Source organism: Castor canadensis, chromosome X (assembly GCF_047511655.1).
Source record: "Castor canadensis chromosome X, mCasCan1.hap1v2, whole genome shotgun sequence".
Taxonomy (NCBI): domain Eukaryota; kingdom Metazoa; phylum Chordata; class Mammalia; order Rodentia; family Castoridae; genus Castor; species Castor canadensis.
In genome coordinates, this window is record NC_133405.1 from 22,936,773 (window position 1) to 22,957,323 (window position 20,551).

General features: G+C 38.7%; 1 protein-coding gene across 1 annotated transcript; it reads left to right on the top strand.

Moving 5' to 3' along the window:
* Positions 1–5,535: 5,535 nt before the first annotated feature.
* Positions 5,536–19,619, top strand: Rap2c (RAP2C, member of RAS oncogene family). Its single transcript, XM_020186575.2, has 3 exons — positions 5,536–6,050; positions 8,505–8,817; positions 17,071–19,619. The coding sequence occupies exons 1-2, from the start codon at positions 5,778–5,780 to the stop codon at positions 8,781–8,783; spliced, it is 552 nt and encodes a 183-aa protein (XP_020042164.1). The 5' UTR covers positions 5,536–5,777; the 3' UTR covers positions 8,784–8,817; positions 17,071–19,619.
* The last annotated feature ends 932 nt before the right edge of the window (positions 19,620–20,551 follow it).

Below are 20,551 nucleotides of genomic sequence, written 5' to 3' on the forward strand. Positions count from 1 at the left end.
AAGGCTGGGGTAGCAGCTTCTGCACTAAGCAGTGGCTTCTGTGAAATTCCAGTAAAGGTTGTAAACTATAGGAAAGAAGGCTTACTCAGGTAAGAAATGAGGGTTACCATTTTTTTTGAGGCGCTTGGGAATTGAACCCAGGGCAAACACTCTAAGCTATATCCCTAGGTCTATTCAAGTATTTTTAATACTTTGTACAAGCATGATATTTCAGTAAGTGAAAGAAGCTGCTTGCAAAATTATGATCCCCTTCTTAGTTAAAAATCTTTATCATAGAAAAAGAATGTGAATGATGAAAAAATGTAATGGTGATTTTCTGTGGAATTATGTCTTTTATGAGTTTTTGTTTTTACAAACAACATTAATTTTCATAATGAGAAACAGACCACACAGGTATAAAATTGCTTCTGTGCCGCCTGGGGAGCCTGATATGCAGAATTTAGGACTGATGTAGCTGAAGGCTGGATTTGAAAAGGCAGGTTGGAATTTTAGAGGCTAGAGGCTGGGAAGACCCCCAGGCAGTCTAAGTGATACGAATGGGGGTGCCTAAAGCACTGAAATAAGAAAGGAAACAGCTTTCTGGAGATTTTTGTAGGCAGAGACCCAGGACACACTAGCATTCTGCTATAACCCAGGGGTAACTGGGTGTAAAAGAAGGGAAGGACCTGGGGCATGACTAGAAAAGGGCTTGGCTTTTTCCCAGCACCTACAAGGCAAGAGGAAGTGAAGTAAAGGATTCTGGCCAGTTAGTTGCTCCAGGGATTGCAACTGAAAGGAGGAGGGGAGGACTGTTAACAAGTAACTGGTGCCTGAAGCAAGCTGTCTGGCACTTTAAACTTGTGCAAGGCTAATTTTGTAAACTGAGAGCAGGTAGCTGACATTTATATATTCTGCATAGGGTTTATAACCTAAGAGTTCTTCACACTCTGGTAAAAACTGGTTGTGCTCTCTTGAAATTGAGGCCTGAGCAACAGATGTGTTGGAAAGGAGAATGATACAGAATTAAAGTTCTGAGTCTCAAGACCACGGTTTTTGGAGAAGTCCACCCCCCTTCATGTTTGAGTCTCGGGAGTGGAAAACTACTATTTGAGCAGTTAGTGTTTGGAAGGTTAAACGTGTGGAGTGAGTTTCTCCATTGCTCTTCTATGAGTTACATACTGCTATTGTGCCTAACTTCAGAAATGAAGGATGGAGACATAGCTGGAAAAGGGCAGTGTTAGTACTGACTCTGAAGCCTGAATTCCTTCTAGAACACTACCCTGCATTTTTCAGTTCTACAAATACCCTAAAGCAAATAACAATACCCATAAAATGCTAAAATCAGTAACACCTAGGGTGAATTTATTTTTATTTTTTTCATTTTTCTTTTATTATTCATATGTGCATACCTAGGGTGAATTTATAAAGAGAACGATATGGTCGTACTGTGGGAATGTGAATTGGTGTGACCTTCCTGAAGGACGATTTGGAAATACTTTCCAGAGGAATTTTAAGTGTAAATACCTTTTGTTTTGATAATTGAACAACTAGAAATCCACGCTAAAGACCAACAGGCAACCATACATGCACAAGACCGTCAGCACAAAGAATTTAGAAGCAACCATTGTCTTTCCGTGGGACGCTGGTTAAATAAATTACGGTATAGCCACAGGGGAAAAAAGAAATCTGAAATGTTCTGAGATGGAAAGGTAAGCCAAAGGAAAAAAGTAAAAGCAAGGGCTGGGGGCATGGCTCAAGTGGTAGAGTGCCTGCCTAGCAAGGCCCAGAGTTCAAATGCAGTACCACCAAAATAAATAAATTAATTTAAAATACATAAATAAGTAAATAAAAGCAAGGTGCAAAATAGTGTGTATAGCCTGATTATTTTTGTAACAATTTTTAAAAATACACATAGAAGGTGGACTGATGGATTCACTGACATATGAATACTGTTCCTCACCCCCAAAGAAAACACAAGAAGCTTTTGTGTGTGTGTGTGTGTGTGTGTGGTACTGGGGTTTGAACTCAGGGCCTACACCTTGAGCCACTCCACCAGCTCTTTTCTGTGATGGGTTTTTTTTTGAGATAGGGAGTCTTGTGAACTATTTGCCCAGGCTGGCTTTGAAATGCAGTAATCCTGACTGCTTCTTGAGTAGCTAGGATTACAACTGAGCCACAGCACTGGCCCTTATGTTAATATCTTACCTCTGTTTTGTAGGTGAAGAGATAGAGGTTCTGACTGGCAGAAATTGCTAAACTGTCCATCACACATCTATTTATTTATTCTTTTTGGCAGTACTGGGGTTTGAACTCAGGGCCTCATGCTTGCTAGACAGGCGCTCTAACACTTTGAGCCACTCCACCAGCCTTCCAGCACACATCTAGAAGGCTGAGAAGCTGCAATTCGAATGTTCCATGCTGCATTTCAGAGCCTTATAACTGTCACCTGTGATGGTACACTCTTCTAACTCATCCTTCTATCATCATTGCCTAACACAGGACATTGGCTAAGAACCAGAACCTAGTGAGGTAATGCATGAGAAATACTTCTCTAAGTATAGAGATGGTTGGGGAGGCAAGCAGGAGAGAGTTTGTTTAAATTAGGCAAACCTGTCCCTTAGACAGTCAGGAGATTGTTTTTCGATGAGGTGACGATTAGCAACTTTCTTCTGTTCCCCTCCTTTCAAAATATTATAAAGTTGTATTTACTCCCCAATAATATATTTCAATATTAAAGTAAAATATATTTACATTCCTAATAATACCTGATTGTTGTTTAAAAATTAAAATATAGAGAAATGAAAGTTTTATCATAATATCCCTCACCTATAATTAATGACTTTATTTCCAGTTTGAATGGCTATACTGCACACATATATTTTACAATGAGAGCAACTCTACATTTGTTTGCTATCTTGCTTTTTCAACCTTCCAGTACTATCTTGGCTATCTTTTCCTATCAGTATTTACAAATCTACTTTTCTCTTTTCAATAGCTGCATAGTACCCCATTTTGTGGATACATGCATATAGTTTTTAAAATCATTGCTCAAATTAAATTGACATTTAAGTTTCTTCCTATCTTTGTTTTCCTAATTAGTGCTGTAATGAATACCCTTCCTAGGAAAGTTTAGAAGGATCTTCAGACTGTGACATTTGTCCACTGTACAGTTGAAATGAGTGACTCAACAGGACTCTGTACTGAGGGGAGGAGTTTGTTTCACTGTGTGGAATAAACAAAACACTGCCAACACACTCAGAGATACTAGGATTGCCAACAGGTGGGATGACCTGAAAAAGAGCTCCCTGTTTTGACAGTTTAGTAAAAGAGCAGAGACTTATGATTGCTGAACGCTACCGGATCAGAAGAGGAATTTCCAGACTGGGTAACAGGCATGGTTGGTGGAGGGTTGTGGATTCCAGCAGACAGTCTGGAGACAGCTAGACAGGGAGATGAGCCACAGAGCTCCAAATCAGGCAACAGCACGTGTGGAAGGAGCAGTGACCTACGGGGAGACTCTGCTTTCCAGCAGAGGGCAGTGACTTGGTTATCAGGCAGGACCCGGGCCAGCTGGAGCCAGAGCTGGGGACTCCGCTGGAGACACTGCACCAGCTTGAGGCCAAGGAGAGATTGAACTAAACTGTCCTTTGTATACTGTAAGTGACATTGGGGAACATTAAGGAGGGACAGTAGGGCTTCACACTACTGTGATTTGCCTGTTTTCTAATGTCTAACAATTCGGATTGAGTAATACAGCTCTATTTTTCATAAAGTTTGGCCCCGAATCTCAGGTTTCTGGGTGTGACTGAATCAAAAGGGGAGTGAAAATGCCTAAAAATATAATGTAGTCTTTGTGGCTCAGGGGCCTTGGAGATCGGACACAAAGTTTACAAATAGAAAGTTAGCAGAGGGAAAAATATGTAAGAAGTAACCATTTTATCTAAAAATAGAAACTTGGTGTTTAACACTCGAGTTATTTGCTTCTGAATTTCAATGGTGGTGAAGGATGGCCTCAAAAACAAAACTTTAAAGTGAAAGAGTCAACCATGCAAATTGTTATGCATGAGATAAGAAAAGATCACATGAAATTATTCCGCAGGCCTAAACCATTTCCAATCTACTCTTCCCTGAATACTGGTTACCTTTTCCGCTGTGTAGTGATTGGGATGAAATGGCAAAAGTGACTAGAGTACCATAAAGTCTACCTGTAATGCTGTCATTTTCGATCCCTGTGATTTTTTTTTTTTTAAGGAGTGACCTTGGCATTTGCTGGGGGAATTAAGGCAGATTTGCCAGGTGATAAAGTACAGTGTGTGTTTAATTGTCAGGCACGGCTAAGGAAAACACACCACGTAGGAAGTCAGAGCCAAAGTCAAGTGTAAGGAGGGTAGTTTGAATGAATTGAAGAAAACTATCAAGTGGAAGAAACACCAGCGAAGAGAATAAACTTCCTGAGCTAGTTGATTTCCCTTGCAACTTTAGTTCAGGGATGTTTGATGGTGTCCCGGTGCTAGATCGTTAGCTGGTGGTCCTGCAGCGGCCACGGAGCAGATCAAGTGCACAGACTGACTCAGCTGGAGGACGCCGAGAAGCGGAGGGGCTTCCACCGGGGTAGGGGCGGGACAGCGAGCAACAGCTGCTGCGGGAGGGAAAGTAGGGACGCTGGAGGTTCTCCGAGAGGCCCTTTCCCAAGGCCACAGCCCGGGCCCGAAACCGCGCGGGGCCCCCGGACTCGCTCAGCAGGGTGCGGCCCTAGCGCCACCCGGCTCGCCCCGAAGAGGTGGGACTTTCCCCACCGGAAGTGATCGCGTCCAGTCTAGGGGAACTGGGGCACCTCAGCCAGTGTGTCAGGGAAACCCTTCCGGGTGTATGCTGTGGGTGGGGGTGGGGGTGGGGGTGGGGTGGGGTGGGGGGTGGGTGAGAAAAAAAAAAAAAAGGTGGTTTCGCCTGTAGTCCCTGCGGCCGCCGCCGCCGGACGGCCCCCGCCCCTTTCCTCTGGGCGAGCAGCAGCGCCAGGGCGGCCCTAAGACAGAGGAGCCAGCGGGTGGCCATGGGCTTGGCTTGACAGAGCCTCCCGGGCGGCCGGGCGGGTGCGGAAGGCAGGGTAAGCGGTGGTGGCGGCGGCAGCCCGGTCTGAGTGAGAGTTGGGGGCGGTGGCAGCTAGGGTCACTGGTTCGGGGCGGGGGTCAGGCGAGTAATGTGCGCCTCTCTCCCTTGTCCAGGCCTGACGATCCCCGCGGGAGCCGGGACCCAGAGAACCCGCCCGGGTGGCAGTGTCTGCAGCGAAGCCCGCAGGCCTGGGCCGGCTCGGCAGCGCCAGCAGGAAGCGGGGGTCCCCGGGCCCCTTTGTGTGAAGGGCGAGGGAGGGTGCCGGGCAGTCCTTGGCCGCGGGCCCTCTCCGCGCCGCCCCCACCCGGTGCCTCCCGGGGGCGCGCAGCGTCTTGGTCCCCTCCCTCCCCCCTCCCCATACCCCCTCCCCCCCCAGCCCGCTTGTCTTCTCCCGGGCTCGCTCTCCTCCCCACGCCCCCTGCCTGGGCTTCAGTTCCTATAGGAAGGGCATTACCATCCCATCCCCACCCACCCCGACACTTCGCTCTCTCCCCTCCCCCTCCTTTAACTTCCTCTTCTTCCCCGCTCGCTCTCTTGCTCGCTCGCTCGCTCGCTGGCTGGGCCCTTGGCTTCTCTGCACTCCTCCCTAGTTCGCAGATTTCCGCCCACCTTCCGCCTCGCTCTAGCCGCAGCGCAGCTAGCGGGTGTTCTTTCCCCCCCTCGGGTGGCAGTTGGTGAAGGTGAGACTCATGAGGGAATACAAGGTAGTGGTGTTAGGGAGCGGAGGGGTTGGCAAATCTGCCCTGACTGTGCAGTTTGTCACCGGGACTTTCATTGAGAAATATGACCCCACCATTGAAGATTTCTACCGCAAAGAGATCGAAGTGGACTCTTCCCCTTCCGTGCTGGAAATTCTGGACACCGCAGGAACTGAGCAGTTTGCCTCCATGAGAGATCTCTACATCAAAAACGGCCAAGGTTTCATCCTGGTTTACAGTCTGGTTAATCAACAGTCTTTTCAGGTAACCAAGTCTTGTAATTTGTTAGAAGGGGGTGTGGTAATCGTCCTACTCCTGATTTGCTCGAAGCGTGCGTTAATGACTGTGTTTTGCTTTTAAAAGTTAGACACGGCACATTTTTGAGGTTACTCCTGGCATGGAAAAGTATTGGGTTGTTTCTATAGAGAGTGCTAAAGTAGCAAGCGTCAACAAATATTTTGAAGTTATTTTTAAGGAAAAGAAAACTGAAAATGAAATAGGGCAGTCTGTATCTATCTAGCCGGGATTATAACCTTCTGAAGTTAACTTATTCAATTCAACAAGTATTGATTAACCTGCTCAACAAAACAACTAATCTTGGGTAAATAAAGCACTTTGAAAAGAAAATTATTCGGAGCCCATTATCTCTTGCATAGATAAGACCTCTGTCTGCTTCCCTCCTTGCCTCTCCATTCACTCCTAAGTTTCTCAACTCGAATCATAAATCTTTATCCTGCTGGACGAACTCAAGACCGACCTTCTAGGCATTTTACTTAGGGGCACGTAGCCGAAAGGAAAGTTACTTACTGACAAGACTAGTACCTAGGATGAATAACCAACAAAAATCAAGAATGACTTTCCTTTTCTACAGTGGATCCAATTTGTTTCTGGTATCATTGCTGTATTTATAAAAAAAAAATGTGCATCTGGAAACACTGAACATGTGCAGATTTCTTACCCTCACGAGATGGCCAAACAGAATGTGTCCAGTTTCTTAGGAAAGTCTGACTGTCCTGACTGGGAGACAGACCGAAGGTTTAACGTTATTTTAAGAGATGCAATAAATGTTGCTATTTATTCCTTAAAAATAAATGACCACATATTGACCCATTGTATTGACCTCCATTGATTTAGGAAATGGATATATTTTTTTTTTGCATTTAAAGGTATGCACTTAATGTTGCTTACTTAAGAAACCTTAAGTGCTTTGGCCAATGCAATGTGCTAATTTCACATTCTTTAGTATTTCAAGTTAAAATACTATCATGAATTTTTCCAGTAACCTTACATAGCAACTTCAAGGATTTTATTTAAGATAATAAGTTCTGCATAAATGAATCAAAGCTATTGAGACTAAACTACGGTTCATTTTATGTAGGTTTAAATTCCAAACAAAATATCATAAGCATTTTCTCCAGAAAGTGCCAAAGTACTAACGGTGCTATTTGACAGGAATTTTCTTTCTAAAGTATCCTCAGGAGATTTGTTATTCTATCAGTAGACTCTCTTGAGGCTGGGAGTCTTTTGAAGGGTGTTTCATAAAATTTCCATTATGTCCACTTCTGTTATTAGCCCTAAATAGGGAGTGTGGCATTATTTCTACAGAGATTTAAACTCTCTTGAGCATAAATGCCAAAAGTTTGGATTCTCAGCTGAACTTATGTTTCCATAAGGATAACCAGAAAAGAAGCTTAACTTAAAAAACTGATTTGAAAAGTGCTCAAACCAAATTGTTGAGAGTATTGAGTTACTGTGTATTTTTATAAATTTTCATGGTCCCTTGCTTTTTCTTTTGGCCTATGTGTAAATATTCTGTTTACTGTAAATAGTCAAATTCAACACATATTTTATATTTAAGGCACAAAAATTGTAATGCTAGGTTTAAATCTATAATACTGTCTTAAATTGATACTTCACTCCCAAGATTGATGCTACTAAAAAAAATTATTAAAAATTATCTTTTGTAGTTAATTTTTTAAAATTACTCATAAAAGGCAATACATGTAAGAAAAAAAATCAGGTAGGAAAAACAAATGTAGGCAAAAGAGTATGACTTCCAACCCAGACTCCTACATTATCCTTTCTAGGAGGTGCTCACAGTTATAATAGTTTCTAATGTATTTAAGTGTGTTTTAAGGTATTTGATTTTACTGGGATAAAGACATAATATTCAACATAAAATGAAATATTTAATGTCATGAATCTGTTTTTAAAGCCGGCCGTCTAGGTATTACAGAGATTTTGTTCCCACCTAAAACACTTTCTCTCAAGCCCTGTTGCTAAATGGCTAAGAATGCATAGATGCTGCAATCCTGTGCTCAGATAACAGGTGTTACAAGGAGCGATGACAAGCAGGAGGTTAAGGGAGATGGCAAAACATCCTTATGTACAAATGGATTAATTATATTTAGGAACTCGATTTTTTTAATCAGTATAGACTGAGGGTAGGGAAGTGATTATAGGAGTCTTAAGGTTAGTGTGCAATGTGCATTTTATATTCCTGACATAAAACCAGCAGGTAGGGCTAGCTCCCACTAAAATGGAAAAAAAAAGACAGTGTTTTTCTTTTCTTTTTTTTTTTTTTTTGGTTTTTTAATTTGGGCATATGATTTTATTTTGGATTCAGCTTTATATACTCAACTGAGGGGTGTTTTTTTTGGATACGGTAATACTTCTGCTAACATAATTTTTTCTTTCTTTTTTTGATTGTTTGAATAGGATATCAAGCCAATGAGAGATCAGATTGTCAGAGTGAAGAGATATGAAAAAGTCCCACTAATCCTAGTAGGAAACAAGGTGGATCTGGAACCAGAAAGAGAGGTTATGTCTTCAGAAGGCAGAGCTCTGGCTCAAGAATGGGGCTGTCCTTTCATGGAAACATCGGCAAAAAGTAAATCAATGGTGGATGAACTTTTTGCTGAGATCGTCAGGCAAATGAACTATTCATCCCTGCCCGAGAAGCAAGATCAGTGTTGTACAACTTGTGTTGTTCAGTAAGAAAGATAACCTCAATCATGGCCATACCGAGCAGGTTAGTTGCTGATGGAACTCTTGTGAAAAAGGTGGTATTTGATTTTTGAGTAAGCCTAACAAAAAACTACTTAATATTCCTATGGCATGATCTTAAATTTCTTTATTTTTTAAATAACGTTTTCCTCAGTATAAAATTGTCAACATTGAATGCAAAAAAACATAAAACAATGTAGATAAGCAAAACAAGGTAAGAAATTACCTGTATGCCCATCACCAAGGTTTGTTTTTTTAAAAGTGTCTTCTTTATTGATACTGTCTTTTTTTGGGGTGCAAGTCAAAGCAAGATACCGTTTGCCACGTTTTGCTGATTTAGTATCTAAAATGCACCGGAGAGCATTCAAAAATAATTTCAGAAGGTGATTAATTTTACAATGCATTCTATCCCTTTATGCTTTTATATCCTGGGCAAGAGAGTTGCTGTAATTGAAACCATCAATTTACTAATAGTACAAGTGCTTGATTTAACAGGATGGTTTTTTAAATCAAGTTCATTTGTACCTTGCACTTGAGGGACTTAAGTGACCTCTGATAATAATAAATTATAATGCCACAATATACCTTGACTTCATTGTGAATAAATGGTGCAAATGAGAATCTGGTTAAATCACCTGTGGTGTGTTAGAAGGAACCATCCCAAGCACAGGAAACATTTTTATTTGGTTTAATAAATAGCGGAATTGACAATAACATTAATGAATCTTCAAACCTTTCATTGAGTTAAGCGATAACTTAGTAAGTTTTTTTCAATGAAAGAGGATTATGAAAAAGTAAGGCTATGTAAAACTTATTGAGGATTTAGGATGCGATGATTTTATTCATATCATGATCTTTTGGGCTGGATAGTAATTGAGCAATAGTCTCGCTTAGACAGTAACACTTAGATAATAAGATAAAACCACTAATATTGTGGATGACTGAGAAATCACAGCAAATGCCAGACCACCCTGACAATATCAGGAATAAAATTGATCTTTCTGAGCCAAGGTTGACCTCGAGTCTGGGAGGCAGTGTTGTAAATGGCAACAGGCATTTCAGATTGCAGCGATGATTCCTAATCAAAGGTCTGGGTTTATATGTGCTCCCTGGAGAAAAGACTAACGGTCCCTAATTTATCTTTTCAGACAGGGTCTCCTGTCAGGTAGTGTCATCTTTGAAAATGAAAGATGACAATAGTGCTTTATTCAAAATGCTTTCACCCATCAGCCTTTAGCATACCAGAATATGATAAAAACTCACTTATTTTCTTACGTCTAACTGCATCTGTTCTTTTATAAACTCACTGTTCAGACTGTAGTCCAGCTTATGTTTTGCTAATCATGTCACCCTTACAGTGTAGTTGTTTGAAAGGGGCCAGGCTTACATAGTTAATAGAGACCTGTATTTGTGGCTTCCGTAATTTCTTGTAAATTTTAAGCTAGATGCAAGTTTGAGCAAGTTCATGTGGTGATTGCATCTTTACCATTATATCTGTTTCTCTAACTGATACTTTTAACTGGGCAGGTGCCGTAAGTGCACATGTGGTTCAGTTTAACATCTTTATAAGAAATTAACCAAACCCCACAAAATGTCCCCAGTTTTCCTCCCATCATAATGTGGACGGCTAGAGGAGGCAAATGCAATGAAATGAGTCTCATACATATTGGGCCAATTGTCAACCCACTTGGTAGATGGGTAATCTCTGAAGCTATTTTTAAATCTTTTTTATTCTGAATTATTTCTGAGTTTATTTCACTTTATATGATCTGGATTATTTTTAATCTATTTGCTTACCTATAGGGATGCATACAATGATTTGTTTCCAACTGTTTACATTTCTTATTGATTAACATAGTAAAAATCAGAAATTTATTATAAATACCAATAATTATGACTGGAGCTGTGGCTCAAGCAGTAGAGCACCTGCTTTGTAAGGATGAAGCCCTGAGTTCAAACCCCAGTCCTACCAAACAAAAAGAGAGAGAGAGAGAGAGAGAGAGAGAAAACTTAGAAATACCAATAATTTTCATTTTTATAGTAGTAATTCAAATTCTTTGTATAGCTTTTTTGTTTTTTCTGTTCTTTTTGTTTGTTAAACATGTTTTTGTTTTTTTGGTGGTACTGGTTGAACTAAGGGCTTCATGCTTGCTAGGCAGGCACGGTACCACATGAGCCACTTCACCGGCGCTGTTTTTCTGTTCTTGTAAGCAAAATACATGAATGAAGGTGTGGACCTTGAAGTGAAATATCTAGTCAGCTGAATTTCTGAAAATATTAAAGGGAACTCCCTGACCAAGACTTTTAGAACAATGCACACTATATGCAGTTTTTTTTTCTGGCATCAAGTAAGATTGAACTGCTATGTAATCTGAGACTAGCAAAGTTTGCAATTGTCCTTGTTCATTATTTACCTAAAAAAAAAAAAGAGTCTCTACTCTCATTTCCTGCATGGAGAGCAGGAAATATTTCTCCTCTTTCCCCTCATTTCTCCCTGTTTTTATCCTTTTGTACTAAATATCTTTCCTAATAAACTCTACTCTCATTTTCATAAAATAGTGATGGGTTTTGAATCATGTAGCTTGTGAGTCATGGAGGTCTGTAGTCTGTCAGTTTCAGATCTAGCTTGGAGATCAAACTTTTGACAAGTAAAGTTAATATGGCATATGTTTCTCGTTCATATTTAGAAAAGTTCTTCATGTAAGTGAGAAATAGTGCTTAGGACAGAAAGACTTGTGGAGAATTGATTGTGTTTAACTGAGGGGGAAAGTTATTAATGCTCTAAGAATAATTCCTCACATTTACTTCTTTAATTTGGGTCACCAGTCTCTTACACAACACCTATTTATCTGCATGGCTCCCAGGAATGTTTCCTCACCTTGTGCCCTCCCTTGGGTAGTCATTTTAGTGGAAATTGGGAAGCATGATCAGAGCCTTTAGATACAGCTGTCTTCCTCATCTCGTTACTGACCTGAAGGGCTACAGCAAGCGCTGTGAGGACTTCTTTTACTGTGCAGGGAGAGTATAGTAGAGGCGCAGGTCAGTGTTGTAAGCCCTCTTCTTGTTTTAGTCACTGTGTCATAGGTCCTTCGTATTGGTGTAAGTTTTCTGTTTGCTACGTCGTTAATATTGAGAAGTATGACCGTTTTCTGAATCTCATCCAATGAAAGAAGTAAGTTATGGGGCTCTGGGGATTCAGTGGAAGGACATAGTAGCATTTTTCAATATTCTGTGCTCTCTCTTTTTGGGGCTGTCCTATGCATTTTTGGGTGTTTAGCAGTATCTTTGGTCCACTAGATAGTATTCTCCCTGCCTTCCAGTTATGACAAACTAGATTATCTGCAGAAAATGCCAAATGTCCCATGAGGGGCAGAATCACCCCTCATTAAGAATCACTGAGTCAGAGGAGCTGGGAAGCAGTACCATTTGAGTTGGGCCTTGAAGGAATGGGTGTGATAAAAGGGGCTAGAAGATAGTTATTTCTAAACAGAGGAATTTGAAAGAGCTGCATAATAATATCCTAGAATATTCCATTGATTTCCTGAAAGGAAAGGAGAAGTATGTTAAAGTTACCACTTACATGTGGTAATTTGCTATACCCTTTTTACAAGTAGAATTTAAAAAAAATTATTTTTAAAGAAATCCTATGTGTCAGTCCTGTATTGATGGAAGCTATAAGGAAAGAAAGCGAAGGGAAAAGATACTCTTCACTGATTTTTTGAAGGTCTGCAAAATTTTATACCATTTCTCTAAGTGTATTATGGAATGGGTTCTCCCAAGTAAATGGTGCATAAGAGTACCATACACCAGGAAGCAAAGTGAAAGAACAAAGATCATTATTTATGTCAGCCCCAGTTCATTATATATGTCAGCCTGCAGAAAAAGGGAGATTCTTGATTCAAGACTAACACATCATTTCACATGGCAGCAGAATGCCCGGATGCTAACAAAGGCTCCTGAGAGGGTGAGCCATCTATGAACGTCATTTTATTCTAGCTGGACTTTCTGTTTCTAAATACAGTGGAATTGATTAGCATTTTCAGGGTCTTTAATAAATGAATATGTACAGTCAGAATGTTATCTGGTCTTTTTTCCAGCTTTTCAACAGATATGTTATGCCGGGGGTTTAGCAGATGTGAAGGGAAACTCCTCAACATTAATCACATGGTGTACGTTAAAATGCTGGCATTTCCCTCCCAAGTTAAATATTAATCATGTCAGTACAGCACTGGGTGGACTTCTGCTGCAGAACTTACAGTTTTGTTAGCTGTTTCCTTGCTTTTCTCCTGCCCTATTGTGCATATCACTTTGAGTGGGGAAAATGGCTTATTTAAAATGCTCATCTGTCATCAGTTCATGTGCTGAGGCAAAATGGAGCAGAGGACTTAAACATTGGAAAGAGCATACTTTGGAGTAGTGTGTACCAGTGCACCTAGGCGAAAGAGAAGGGCAGAACTGCTTCGTCCTCTCTGCCACCCCTAATTCTCCCAGACCTTCACTGAGCACCACAAGGCTCTAGTTTGAGACTGTTCAGAGTGGATGGGTACCTAGTTAGACCTGCTCTGGGTGTGGAGGTGTCTGGTGATTGGAATGACTCTTAGCATATCTGTTCTCCTTTAATTGCTTCCTTTTAACCTCAAGATTAGGCTTTATTGCAGAATGAAATGCATATGAGCCATTCAGTTTTACTCCATTACCTCTGTGGCTTAGAATGAACGATCAGTAGAATTAACAAAAATTGCATCATGGAGTTGGAGAATTGCCACTGAGGAAGTGTTCTAGCCACACTACAGGAACGATTCTCCTCGCGGGATTACTTCTCAGTGGAATTCTGTTCAGAAGATAATGTAACTAAGAAAAATTGAAGTCCTGTCGGCTGTTGGCAAACCTTATCCAATCAAACCATATTCCTTTGATTAGCCACAGTATTGGAAATATCACATTCAGAGAGTGCAGTTTTAGGGTTGAGGAGAGTGGTACCCTCCATGGTCTGATTCAGAGTTAGCAACTTGAATCAGATCATTGAGCTCACACTGCCATTTATCATCCATTCCTGAACCTGGTAAACACTGTTTGACATCTCATAATTGAATTCATCATATTAAACTTAACTTTGGGAGATTTTAGGTCTGGGGTTTGCTATATGCATTTAGTTATACGTGTTTCCTTTCAGGCACGGTTTCACCTTTACTCAAGGGATCTATGACATAAGTTGAGCTTTTTGTTCTCTATGTTCAGTGGGTGACAGAGAGCACTTTTAATGACATAATCTTCTTACTCCACTCCCAATAAGCTTCGTGAGTACTGCGCAAATTAGGGAAGAGGAATGAAACAGAAGATATTTAACAAAAATATAACTTCTGTCACATAACAGAATTCCAGCCTGGTGTTTCACTAATGCAACTGATACTTAACTTGGGTATGAAAATGACAAGTAAAAAAATGACAAGCGAAATTCATTTTTTTAAAAGTTCCTTTAGTTAAGTTTCCAGGATATCGTATGTCTAAAACTAAACAAAGAAGTGGTTATGGCTGCACATTTATATTTGCTAAAGAGAGAGAAATAATGCTAGTAAATACCATTGTATTTAGAAATGGTAAATCCAGTAAAGCTAAGAAAAGACACTCACAAATTGCTAAGCCTTTTAGGAGCTTTTGTTAGCATCCGGGCATTCTGCTGCCTCGTGAAATGATGTGTTAGTCTTGAATCAAGAATCTCCCCTTTTCTTCAGGCTGACATAAATAATGATCTTTGTTCTTTCAGTTCTGTGTTTGGTACTCTTCTGTACCAATTTACCCCACTTGGGAGACCCTGTTTAATAATTTACTGAGAAGAGGTTTGGACTATTGTTTGTTTAATTTTATGCTCTACTATAATTTTTTATTAGAAAAACATCAAAAAAGTGAAACAAACAATTAAGCAAGAGTTGAATAGAGGCTTCCAGAGTTAATATTTGTGGGGTATCTTGCTGGAAACTTAAGAGTAAGGACAAGGATAACTGTGTTCTATCTTGAAGGCAGCAGGTTACTCCTTTGCTGTGTGTCTGAAAGTGACATCCTGTGAGTTAAAAAGTACTAATTTGACCAGTTGCCTTTAATAAAACTTCTGGGATGTTTTTCTTTTTAAATGAATGAGGGTGTTAACACTGAAAATTTTGCTATCACCATAGAGCAAAAACATTTATATTTTCTACTGTGTGAAATTCTAATTTGAGAGACACTGTCCTTTTGGCTTAATGCAAACTTTGTTTTGGGATTTAGTACTCAGGATTATAATTATTACTCTCTTGAAAAGTGGACTTTGTTAATACTTTGTTTATAGGATATTGAGTCTGACTCAGAATTGTTCTATATTATATCCCTTGATTTCATGGGAACATTATCTTGTGAAATGTGATGGACCAAAATTTAACCAGCAGTTTGAGTGGTGGGATGTAACAAATACATAACTTTTCATCTAATGTAGATGATGGTTAGTAAGCTGGTTTGTATTACTGCTTATTTTGCTAGCTATAAATACTTTCTCAATTACAGTTCAGAAAATGGCTAGAACATTAAATCATCACATTTTACACATCTTCAGTATTTAAGAGATATAACTATATTTGAAAATCCCAATTTCTTTATAATTGATTTTTGAAAACTAGACTAAAATTTATAGCAAACAATTGAAATTAATTGAAGAAGTCAAGTCTAAATTTCTGAAGTCTTCATAATGTTGCATGGAGAATTAAATACTGTTGGGTTTAAAAAGATGTAGAAATTCAAACTAGGCTTAAAGGTCCTTTAGTCTTGATATTAGAGACACAATACTAGTCTTCTAGAAATTTATAGCATAGTTGAGAAATGAAAATAATAGCAGACATTTGTATGGCCGCTTTATAAGGTACTTTCACATATACCACCTTATTAGACATATACAACAACCCTGTGAGGAAAGTATTTTGCCACTATTTTAAAGATGATGAAACTGGATTTGTCCAAACTTAAATAACCTGTGTCCTAATTAATACTTAACTTTGCAAAAATAGTCTTACTTTTAATTAGGAAAAAATGATTCTATGATAGTTTGTAAAAATGAAGACTTTTGTTTTAGGTGATGGAACTTCAATAATGGGTTGAACAACATTCTTTAAAAGTAGTCATGTTTATAATATAGCTTCTGGTAAAGCATTCTCTCAGGCTCTTTGAACATTAATAGAAGCGTAGCTGTCAAATGAAATTAAAAATAGGCATTTATAGACATTGCTAAAGCCCTTAGAGATCTTACACTGGCTTCTCTTGGCATTCTTTCAGAGTTGCTGTTCTTTTGTTTCTACCTTTATGGTAATATTTTTTATCTCCTATGTTAAAAAAAACCATGTTATTCCATTTTTCTCGAAGCTAGTTGGTGATTCAGCACAGCTGAAGGACTTTGTGTTTATCTGAATGATAGATTGCTTTCCTGCCTGCCTCCTCTCCCCAGTAGTAAGTGGAGGGACAGAAATCTATCAGCTGTAAGAGCAGAGGCTGAGGAATCCCCTTGGGAGAATGTCCAAAAAAGAGCAGACCAGAGTAGGAAATGTTAACTGCTGCTGTCACCTAGCATCTGGCCCAAACCAGGGCACCTAGTAATAAGCTAGCTAGCTAGATTCCCATCGAGCCACACTGAATTCCCACAGAAGGAAATTGGGAAGAATCTAGCATTCTGTCAGGTTTACTCATAATTACTATTTCATTCGAATGCCATTTCCAGTTAAAATATGAGAGATCAGTTTCAAAGTAGAAGCACCAGTTTGCCACAGCTTTTCATATAAACCAGAAAGAATATTTTTAATATAAGTATAAAGTATAATAATATTATAGAAATTAACTGGATAGATTTGGACACAGTATATTCAGTGCATTGTTACTTTGTTTCTACTTTTTGGTTAGGGTATTTCAATTTTACAAAAGTGTTTCATTGTGATATGTGCATGCGTGCATATAATGTACTTTGATCAAATTCACCCCTCTGTTACTTTTTCTTTTTATAGTTTTAATGGGTTTCATTATTCTGTTTTGATGTGTGCATATGAAGCACTTCAGTCATATTCACCTTGCCCTCTGCACTCTCACCTTCTATTTTTTTGTGACTTTTCAGGACCACAGAAAATTACGGGTACTTAAACTGATGGAGAAATTCCACTTAAGATTCTTATTCTTGTGATCACCTCTGTATGTAGAGATCTGTCAGTGTTCCTTCCTAGAACTCTAGTCTGTATTTCTATATTTTTATGATATTTTCTCTTAATTGCAGATAAACTCAGAGGAAATTTGCACAGATGCTGCTTTGGAGAACTTTACGACCTGGGTTGCAGAACTGAGCCTTGGTAAACCTGTCTCTCTCACAGCATGTTGCCATACATCTAATTAAGTGCATAAGGTCTTTGGCCCTCACGCTCCAACGACCTTCAGCAAGAACGCTTAGCACGTTTACCATGCATTGAAAATCTGTTCTTTATCAATCAGTCCTTTTATAGCTTTTTAAGTTCTTATCAATGGCTAATATGCAAGGGTTAATTTTTAATATGTTAATTGATTTCTTTAATCAGTTTCTCAACTTGTATTTATTAAATACTCAAACTCAGTATTACCTACTCAATGCCTTTTAAAAGAAAGTTATAATGGAGAAAAAAATTGAGCCTTAAACAAATGGTTACTTCTGTATATTACCTCGTACCAGTGCTTCATCCTATTTGTAAAATCTTTCTCCTTTAAATGGTTGGTTAATACTTTGAGACTTTGTTTACATGTGGCAGTGTTGTAAGAAGAAACTAAAGATCACATTTTACCTGTATGGATGGACTATCCCTTTTCTTCAAGTGCAGTTTGTGCTGTGTTTTTGTAATTAACATGTTCGGAAAGTTACAGTTGATATTGGAAATTGACTGTAGAGCATTTAGTTGAAGAGTTCAACATTCGATTCCATTAGGTTTTCACATGTGTTAGTCTCATTTACAGCATTGAATTGCGGCAGTAACATTTTCCTTTCTGTGAAGTTCTAAATTTAGTTATGACCTACTTAGCAATGTCTTTGAAAAGGGATATTGTATCCATGGTAAATTAATTGTATACCTAAACAGAGATAGCTCAGCTCTGCCTGTTAGGCTTGTCATTGACATCTAGTAGACTTCTGCACATGTAAAATCGAATTCAAGTAAAATCATATACACTTTCTAGTTCTTAATATTTGTCTTTCCGAATAATAGTTTCAAGCAATATTTGTTAAAGTTTTCTTGCACTATCACAATTGCTTTTTAGTTATTTCCCAAGAAGGATGTTTGTAGTAGAGACACAAATCTGTGTAACAGGAGGGAGAATAGCACCAAGTATCTGGGCTATTTTTTTATTTTTGCAAATGTGCTTTCTAATAGCCATTGCCTTCCATGTTGTTTACCTAATCAGCACATTTTGTCTGAATACTTGAACATTTTACCAGTAACACAGGTATAGAAACAGAAAGGAAAGTTATAAAAAGTAATCTTTTGGTTCAGTTTTAACACCATGCCAACGAGCGCTTTTTCTAGCAACAATTTTTTCAATTGTATAAGTTTGACAGTATTTCTTTGTAGAGTTTTATTTGGTTTAATTCATGTGCTTTTAATTTGCAAGTTAATAACTGCAGCTCACCTACTGCACCAAAGTTCTCGATTTTAGGAGCCCGGCTTTAGTCATTTGAACATGCTTCTAAAGCAAAACAAAACAAAAACCAAAACTATACTTTTGATCTATAACAATAGCTCAGTGACTTTGTCAAGGAAAGCTCTGATATATGCAGTGATGGTTTATGGAAGGGTGTGGCAATTTTAAATTTATATTGTGTGTGATGTTCAAATAAAGCGATAGCTCCATTCTTGTGATTTATTGGTCAGCATGACCATTAATTATTGAGTAGAAATTGATTAAACTTTGATTTCCTTTTTTTAAATCGTGTTGCATTTGATTCCTGATTAAATTCCTTCCAAGTGAACTCTTGTTCTTGAATTTTGACTTTTATGGTGAGATTGTAAGGGTAGAAGCAATTAAAACATTGTTCCTTATTTATAAACTGCTTGAAATGAATACTTAATTTAAGTTTGCACTTTAGTAACAAACTTAAAACCAAACACTCATTTCAAAGTAGTAAAGTGATTGTGGTTCATCGTTACTAGCTTTGTGAAATTCGAAAGGAATCAAATAATTCATGATGATTGAAGTTTTCTGCAGATTGTTGATTTTTTATACAGTGTTTCTTTTCTATGAGTATTGTTCCCTCCTCCTCTCCCTCTCCCCCCTCTCCTCCCCTCTCCCCCCCTCTCCCCCCCTCTCCTCCCCACCCCTCTTTCTCTATTACAGTGTTCATTGTACTTGACCTCAGCAGCAAATTTATCTTGGATTCACTTAGGATCACAGGAATCAGGGGAAGTGATTTTAAAGATGGTTTCTCCAGCACATTTTAAGAAAAGGGACCAAAAGTTATTTTAGCTTCCTCGATAGATTGCATGTTACTTACTAGGATAATAAATTAATACTAAATGCAATATATGTCTTGTCTTTACTATGGCATCTGTTTAGGAGTTGTTCAAATCACTGCAGTAGGGCTCTTCAAATAAAATCATGTAACCTATTATCATGGATCTAATGTACTGTAACTTTATCAGTGAAAGGTAAAATCTCAAATAACAAGTACAAACATTGAACAATTACCTACAAAGATTTGTAAACGTAAAGTTTTTCCAATAGATTTCATTCTTGTCATTTTGTAAGACGACCCTGCAGTCCACCTGTTTGTAACTTTTTTAATAAAATAGACATCTGTATTACCAAGGTTGGTTTCTTTAAATTATTTGGTATATTGCCTTCTTGTTCTAGATTTGCTAACTTGTAAGTATTTCTCATAACTAAAGTCATTACTTTTTATCAAAATGATCATATGTATTACTGCATATGTTTAAACAAAAGTTAGACATTCATTCAATACTTGTGTTCCTAATCGTTATTTTGGCACATGTGGGGAAAAACTGAAATATGTCCTAAATGTAATATTTAGTCAAATTGAATAACTTAAGTAAAGTAGAAATTATAAATAATGGATAAAAATAATGTATATAACTTGGTTCCATACGCAGAAATTGGCCCAAATATAAATTTGTTGGCTGGGAGTTGTCCATGTACAGATGATTTCAGAACACAGACAATACTAAGCAACATAATTAAAATTTTGAAATACTGAATTAAGAAAGTCAATGCAATCTTGGCACAGTGGCTCACGACTGTAATCCCAGCTACTCAGGTGGTGAAGATCAGGAGGATTGGTAGAATGGCTCAAGTGGTAAGAGTGCAAGTCTGGCACTTGTGAGGCCCTGACTTCAAACCTAAGTACTGCCAAAAGCAAAAAAAAGGGCAGCTCAGGCAAGAAATTAGTGAGACCTGTGGCCGAGCTATGCAGGAGGCTGTTCTGGGCAACAACATGAGACACTATCTAAAAAAATAACAAACACAGACAGAGTGCCCAAGTTCAAATGCTGATTCTGCCAAAAGAGAAAAATAAGAAATCACTGTAAGTCACTGCTTTGTTTTTTGTTTTTAGTGCTGGAGCTTGAACCCAAGGTCTTGTGTATACTGAGTAAGTATCTACCACTAAGCCACATCAGTTATTATTGTTTTATTCATGGAAACTTTCTACCAATCACTCAATTCACTGCCTCATATTTTGAAATTGTTGAACTGAGTAGATGTTTTTAATCTTGATTAGATGT

Coding starts and splice junctions, on each gene's coding strand:
- Rap2c (XM_020186575.2), top strand. CDS start 5,778: ATGAGGGAATACAAGGTAGTGGTGTTAGGGAGCGGAGGGGTTGGCAAA. Junction 6,051..8,504: donor TTAATCAACAGTCTTTTCAG/GTAACCAAGTCT, acceptor TTGTTTGAATAG/GATATCAAGCCAATGAGAGA.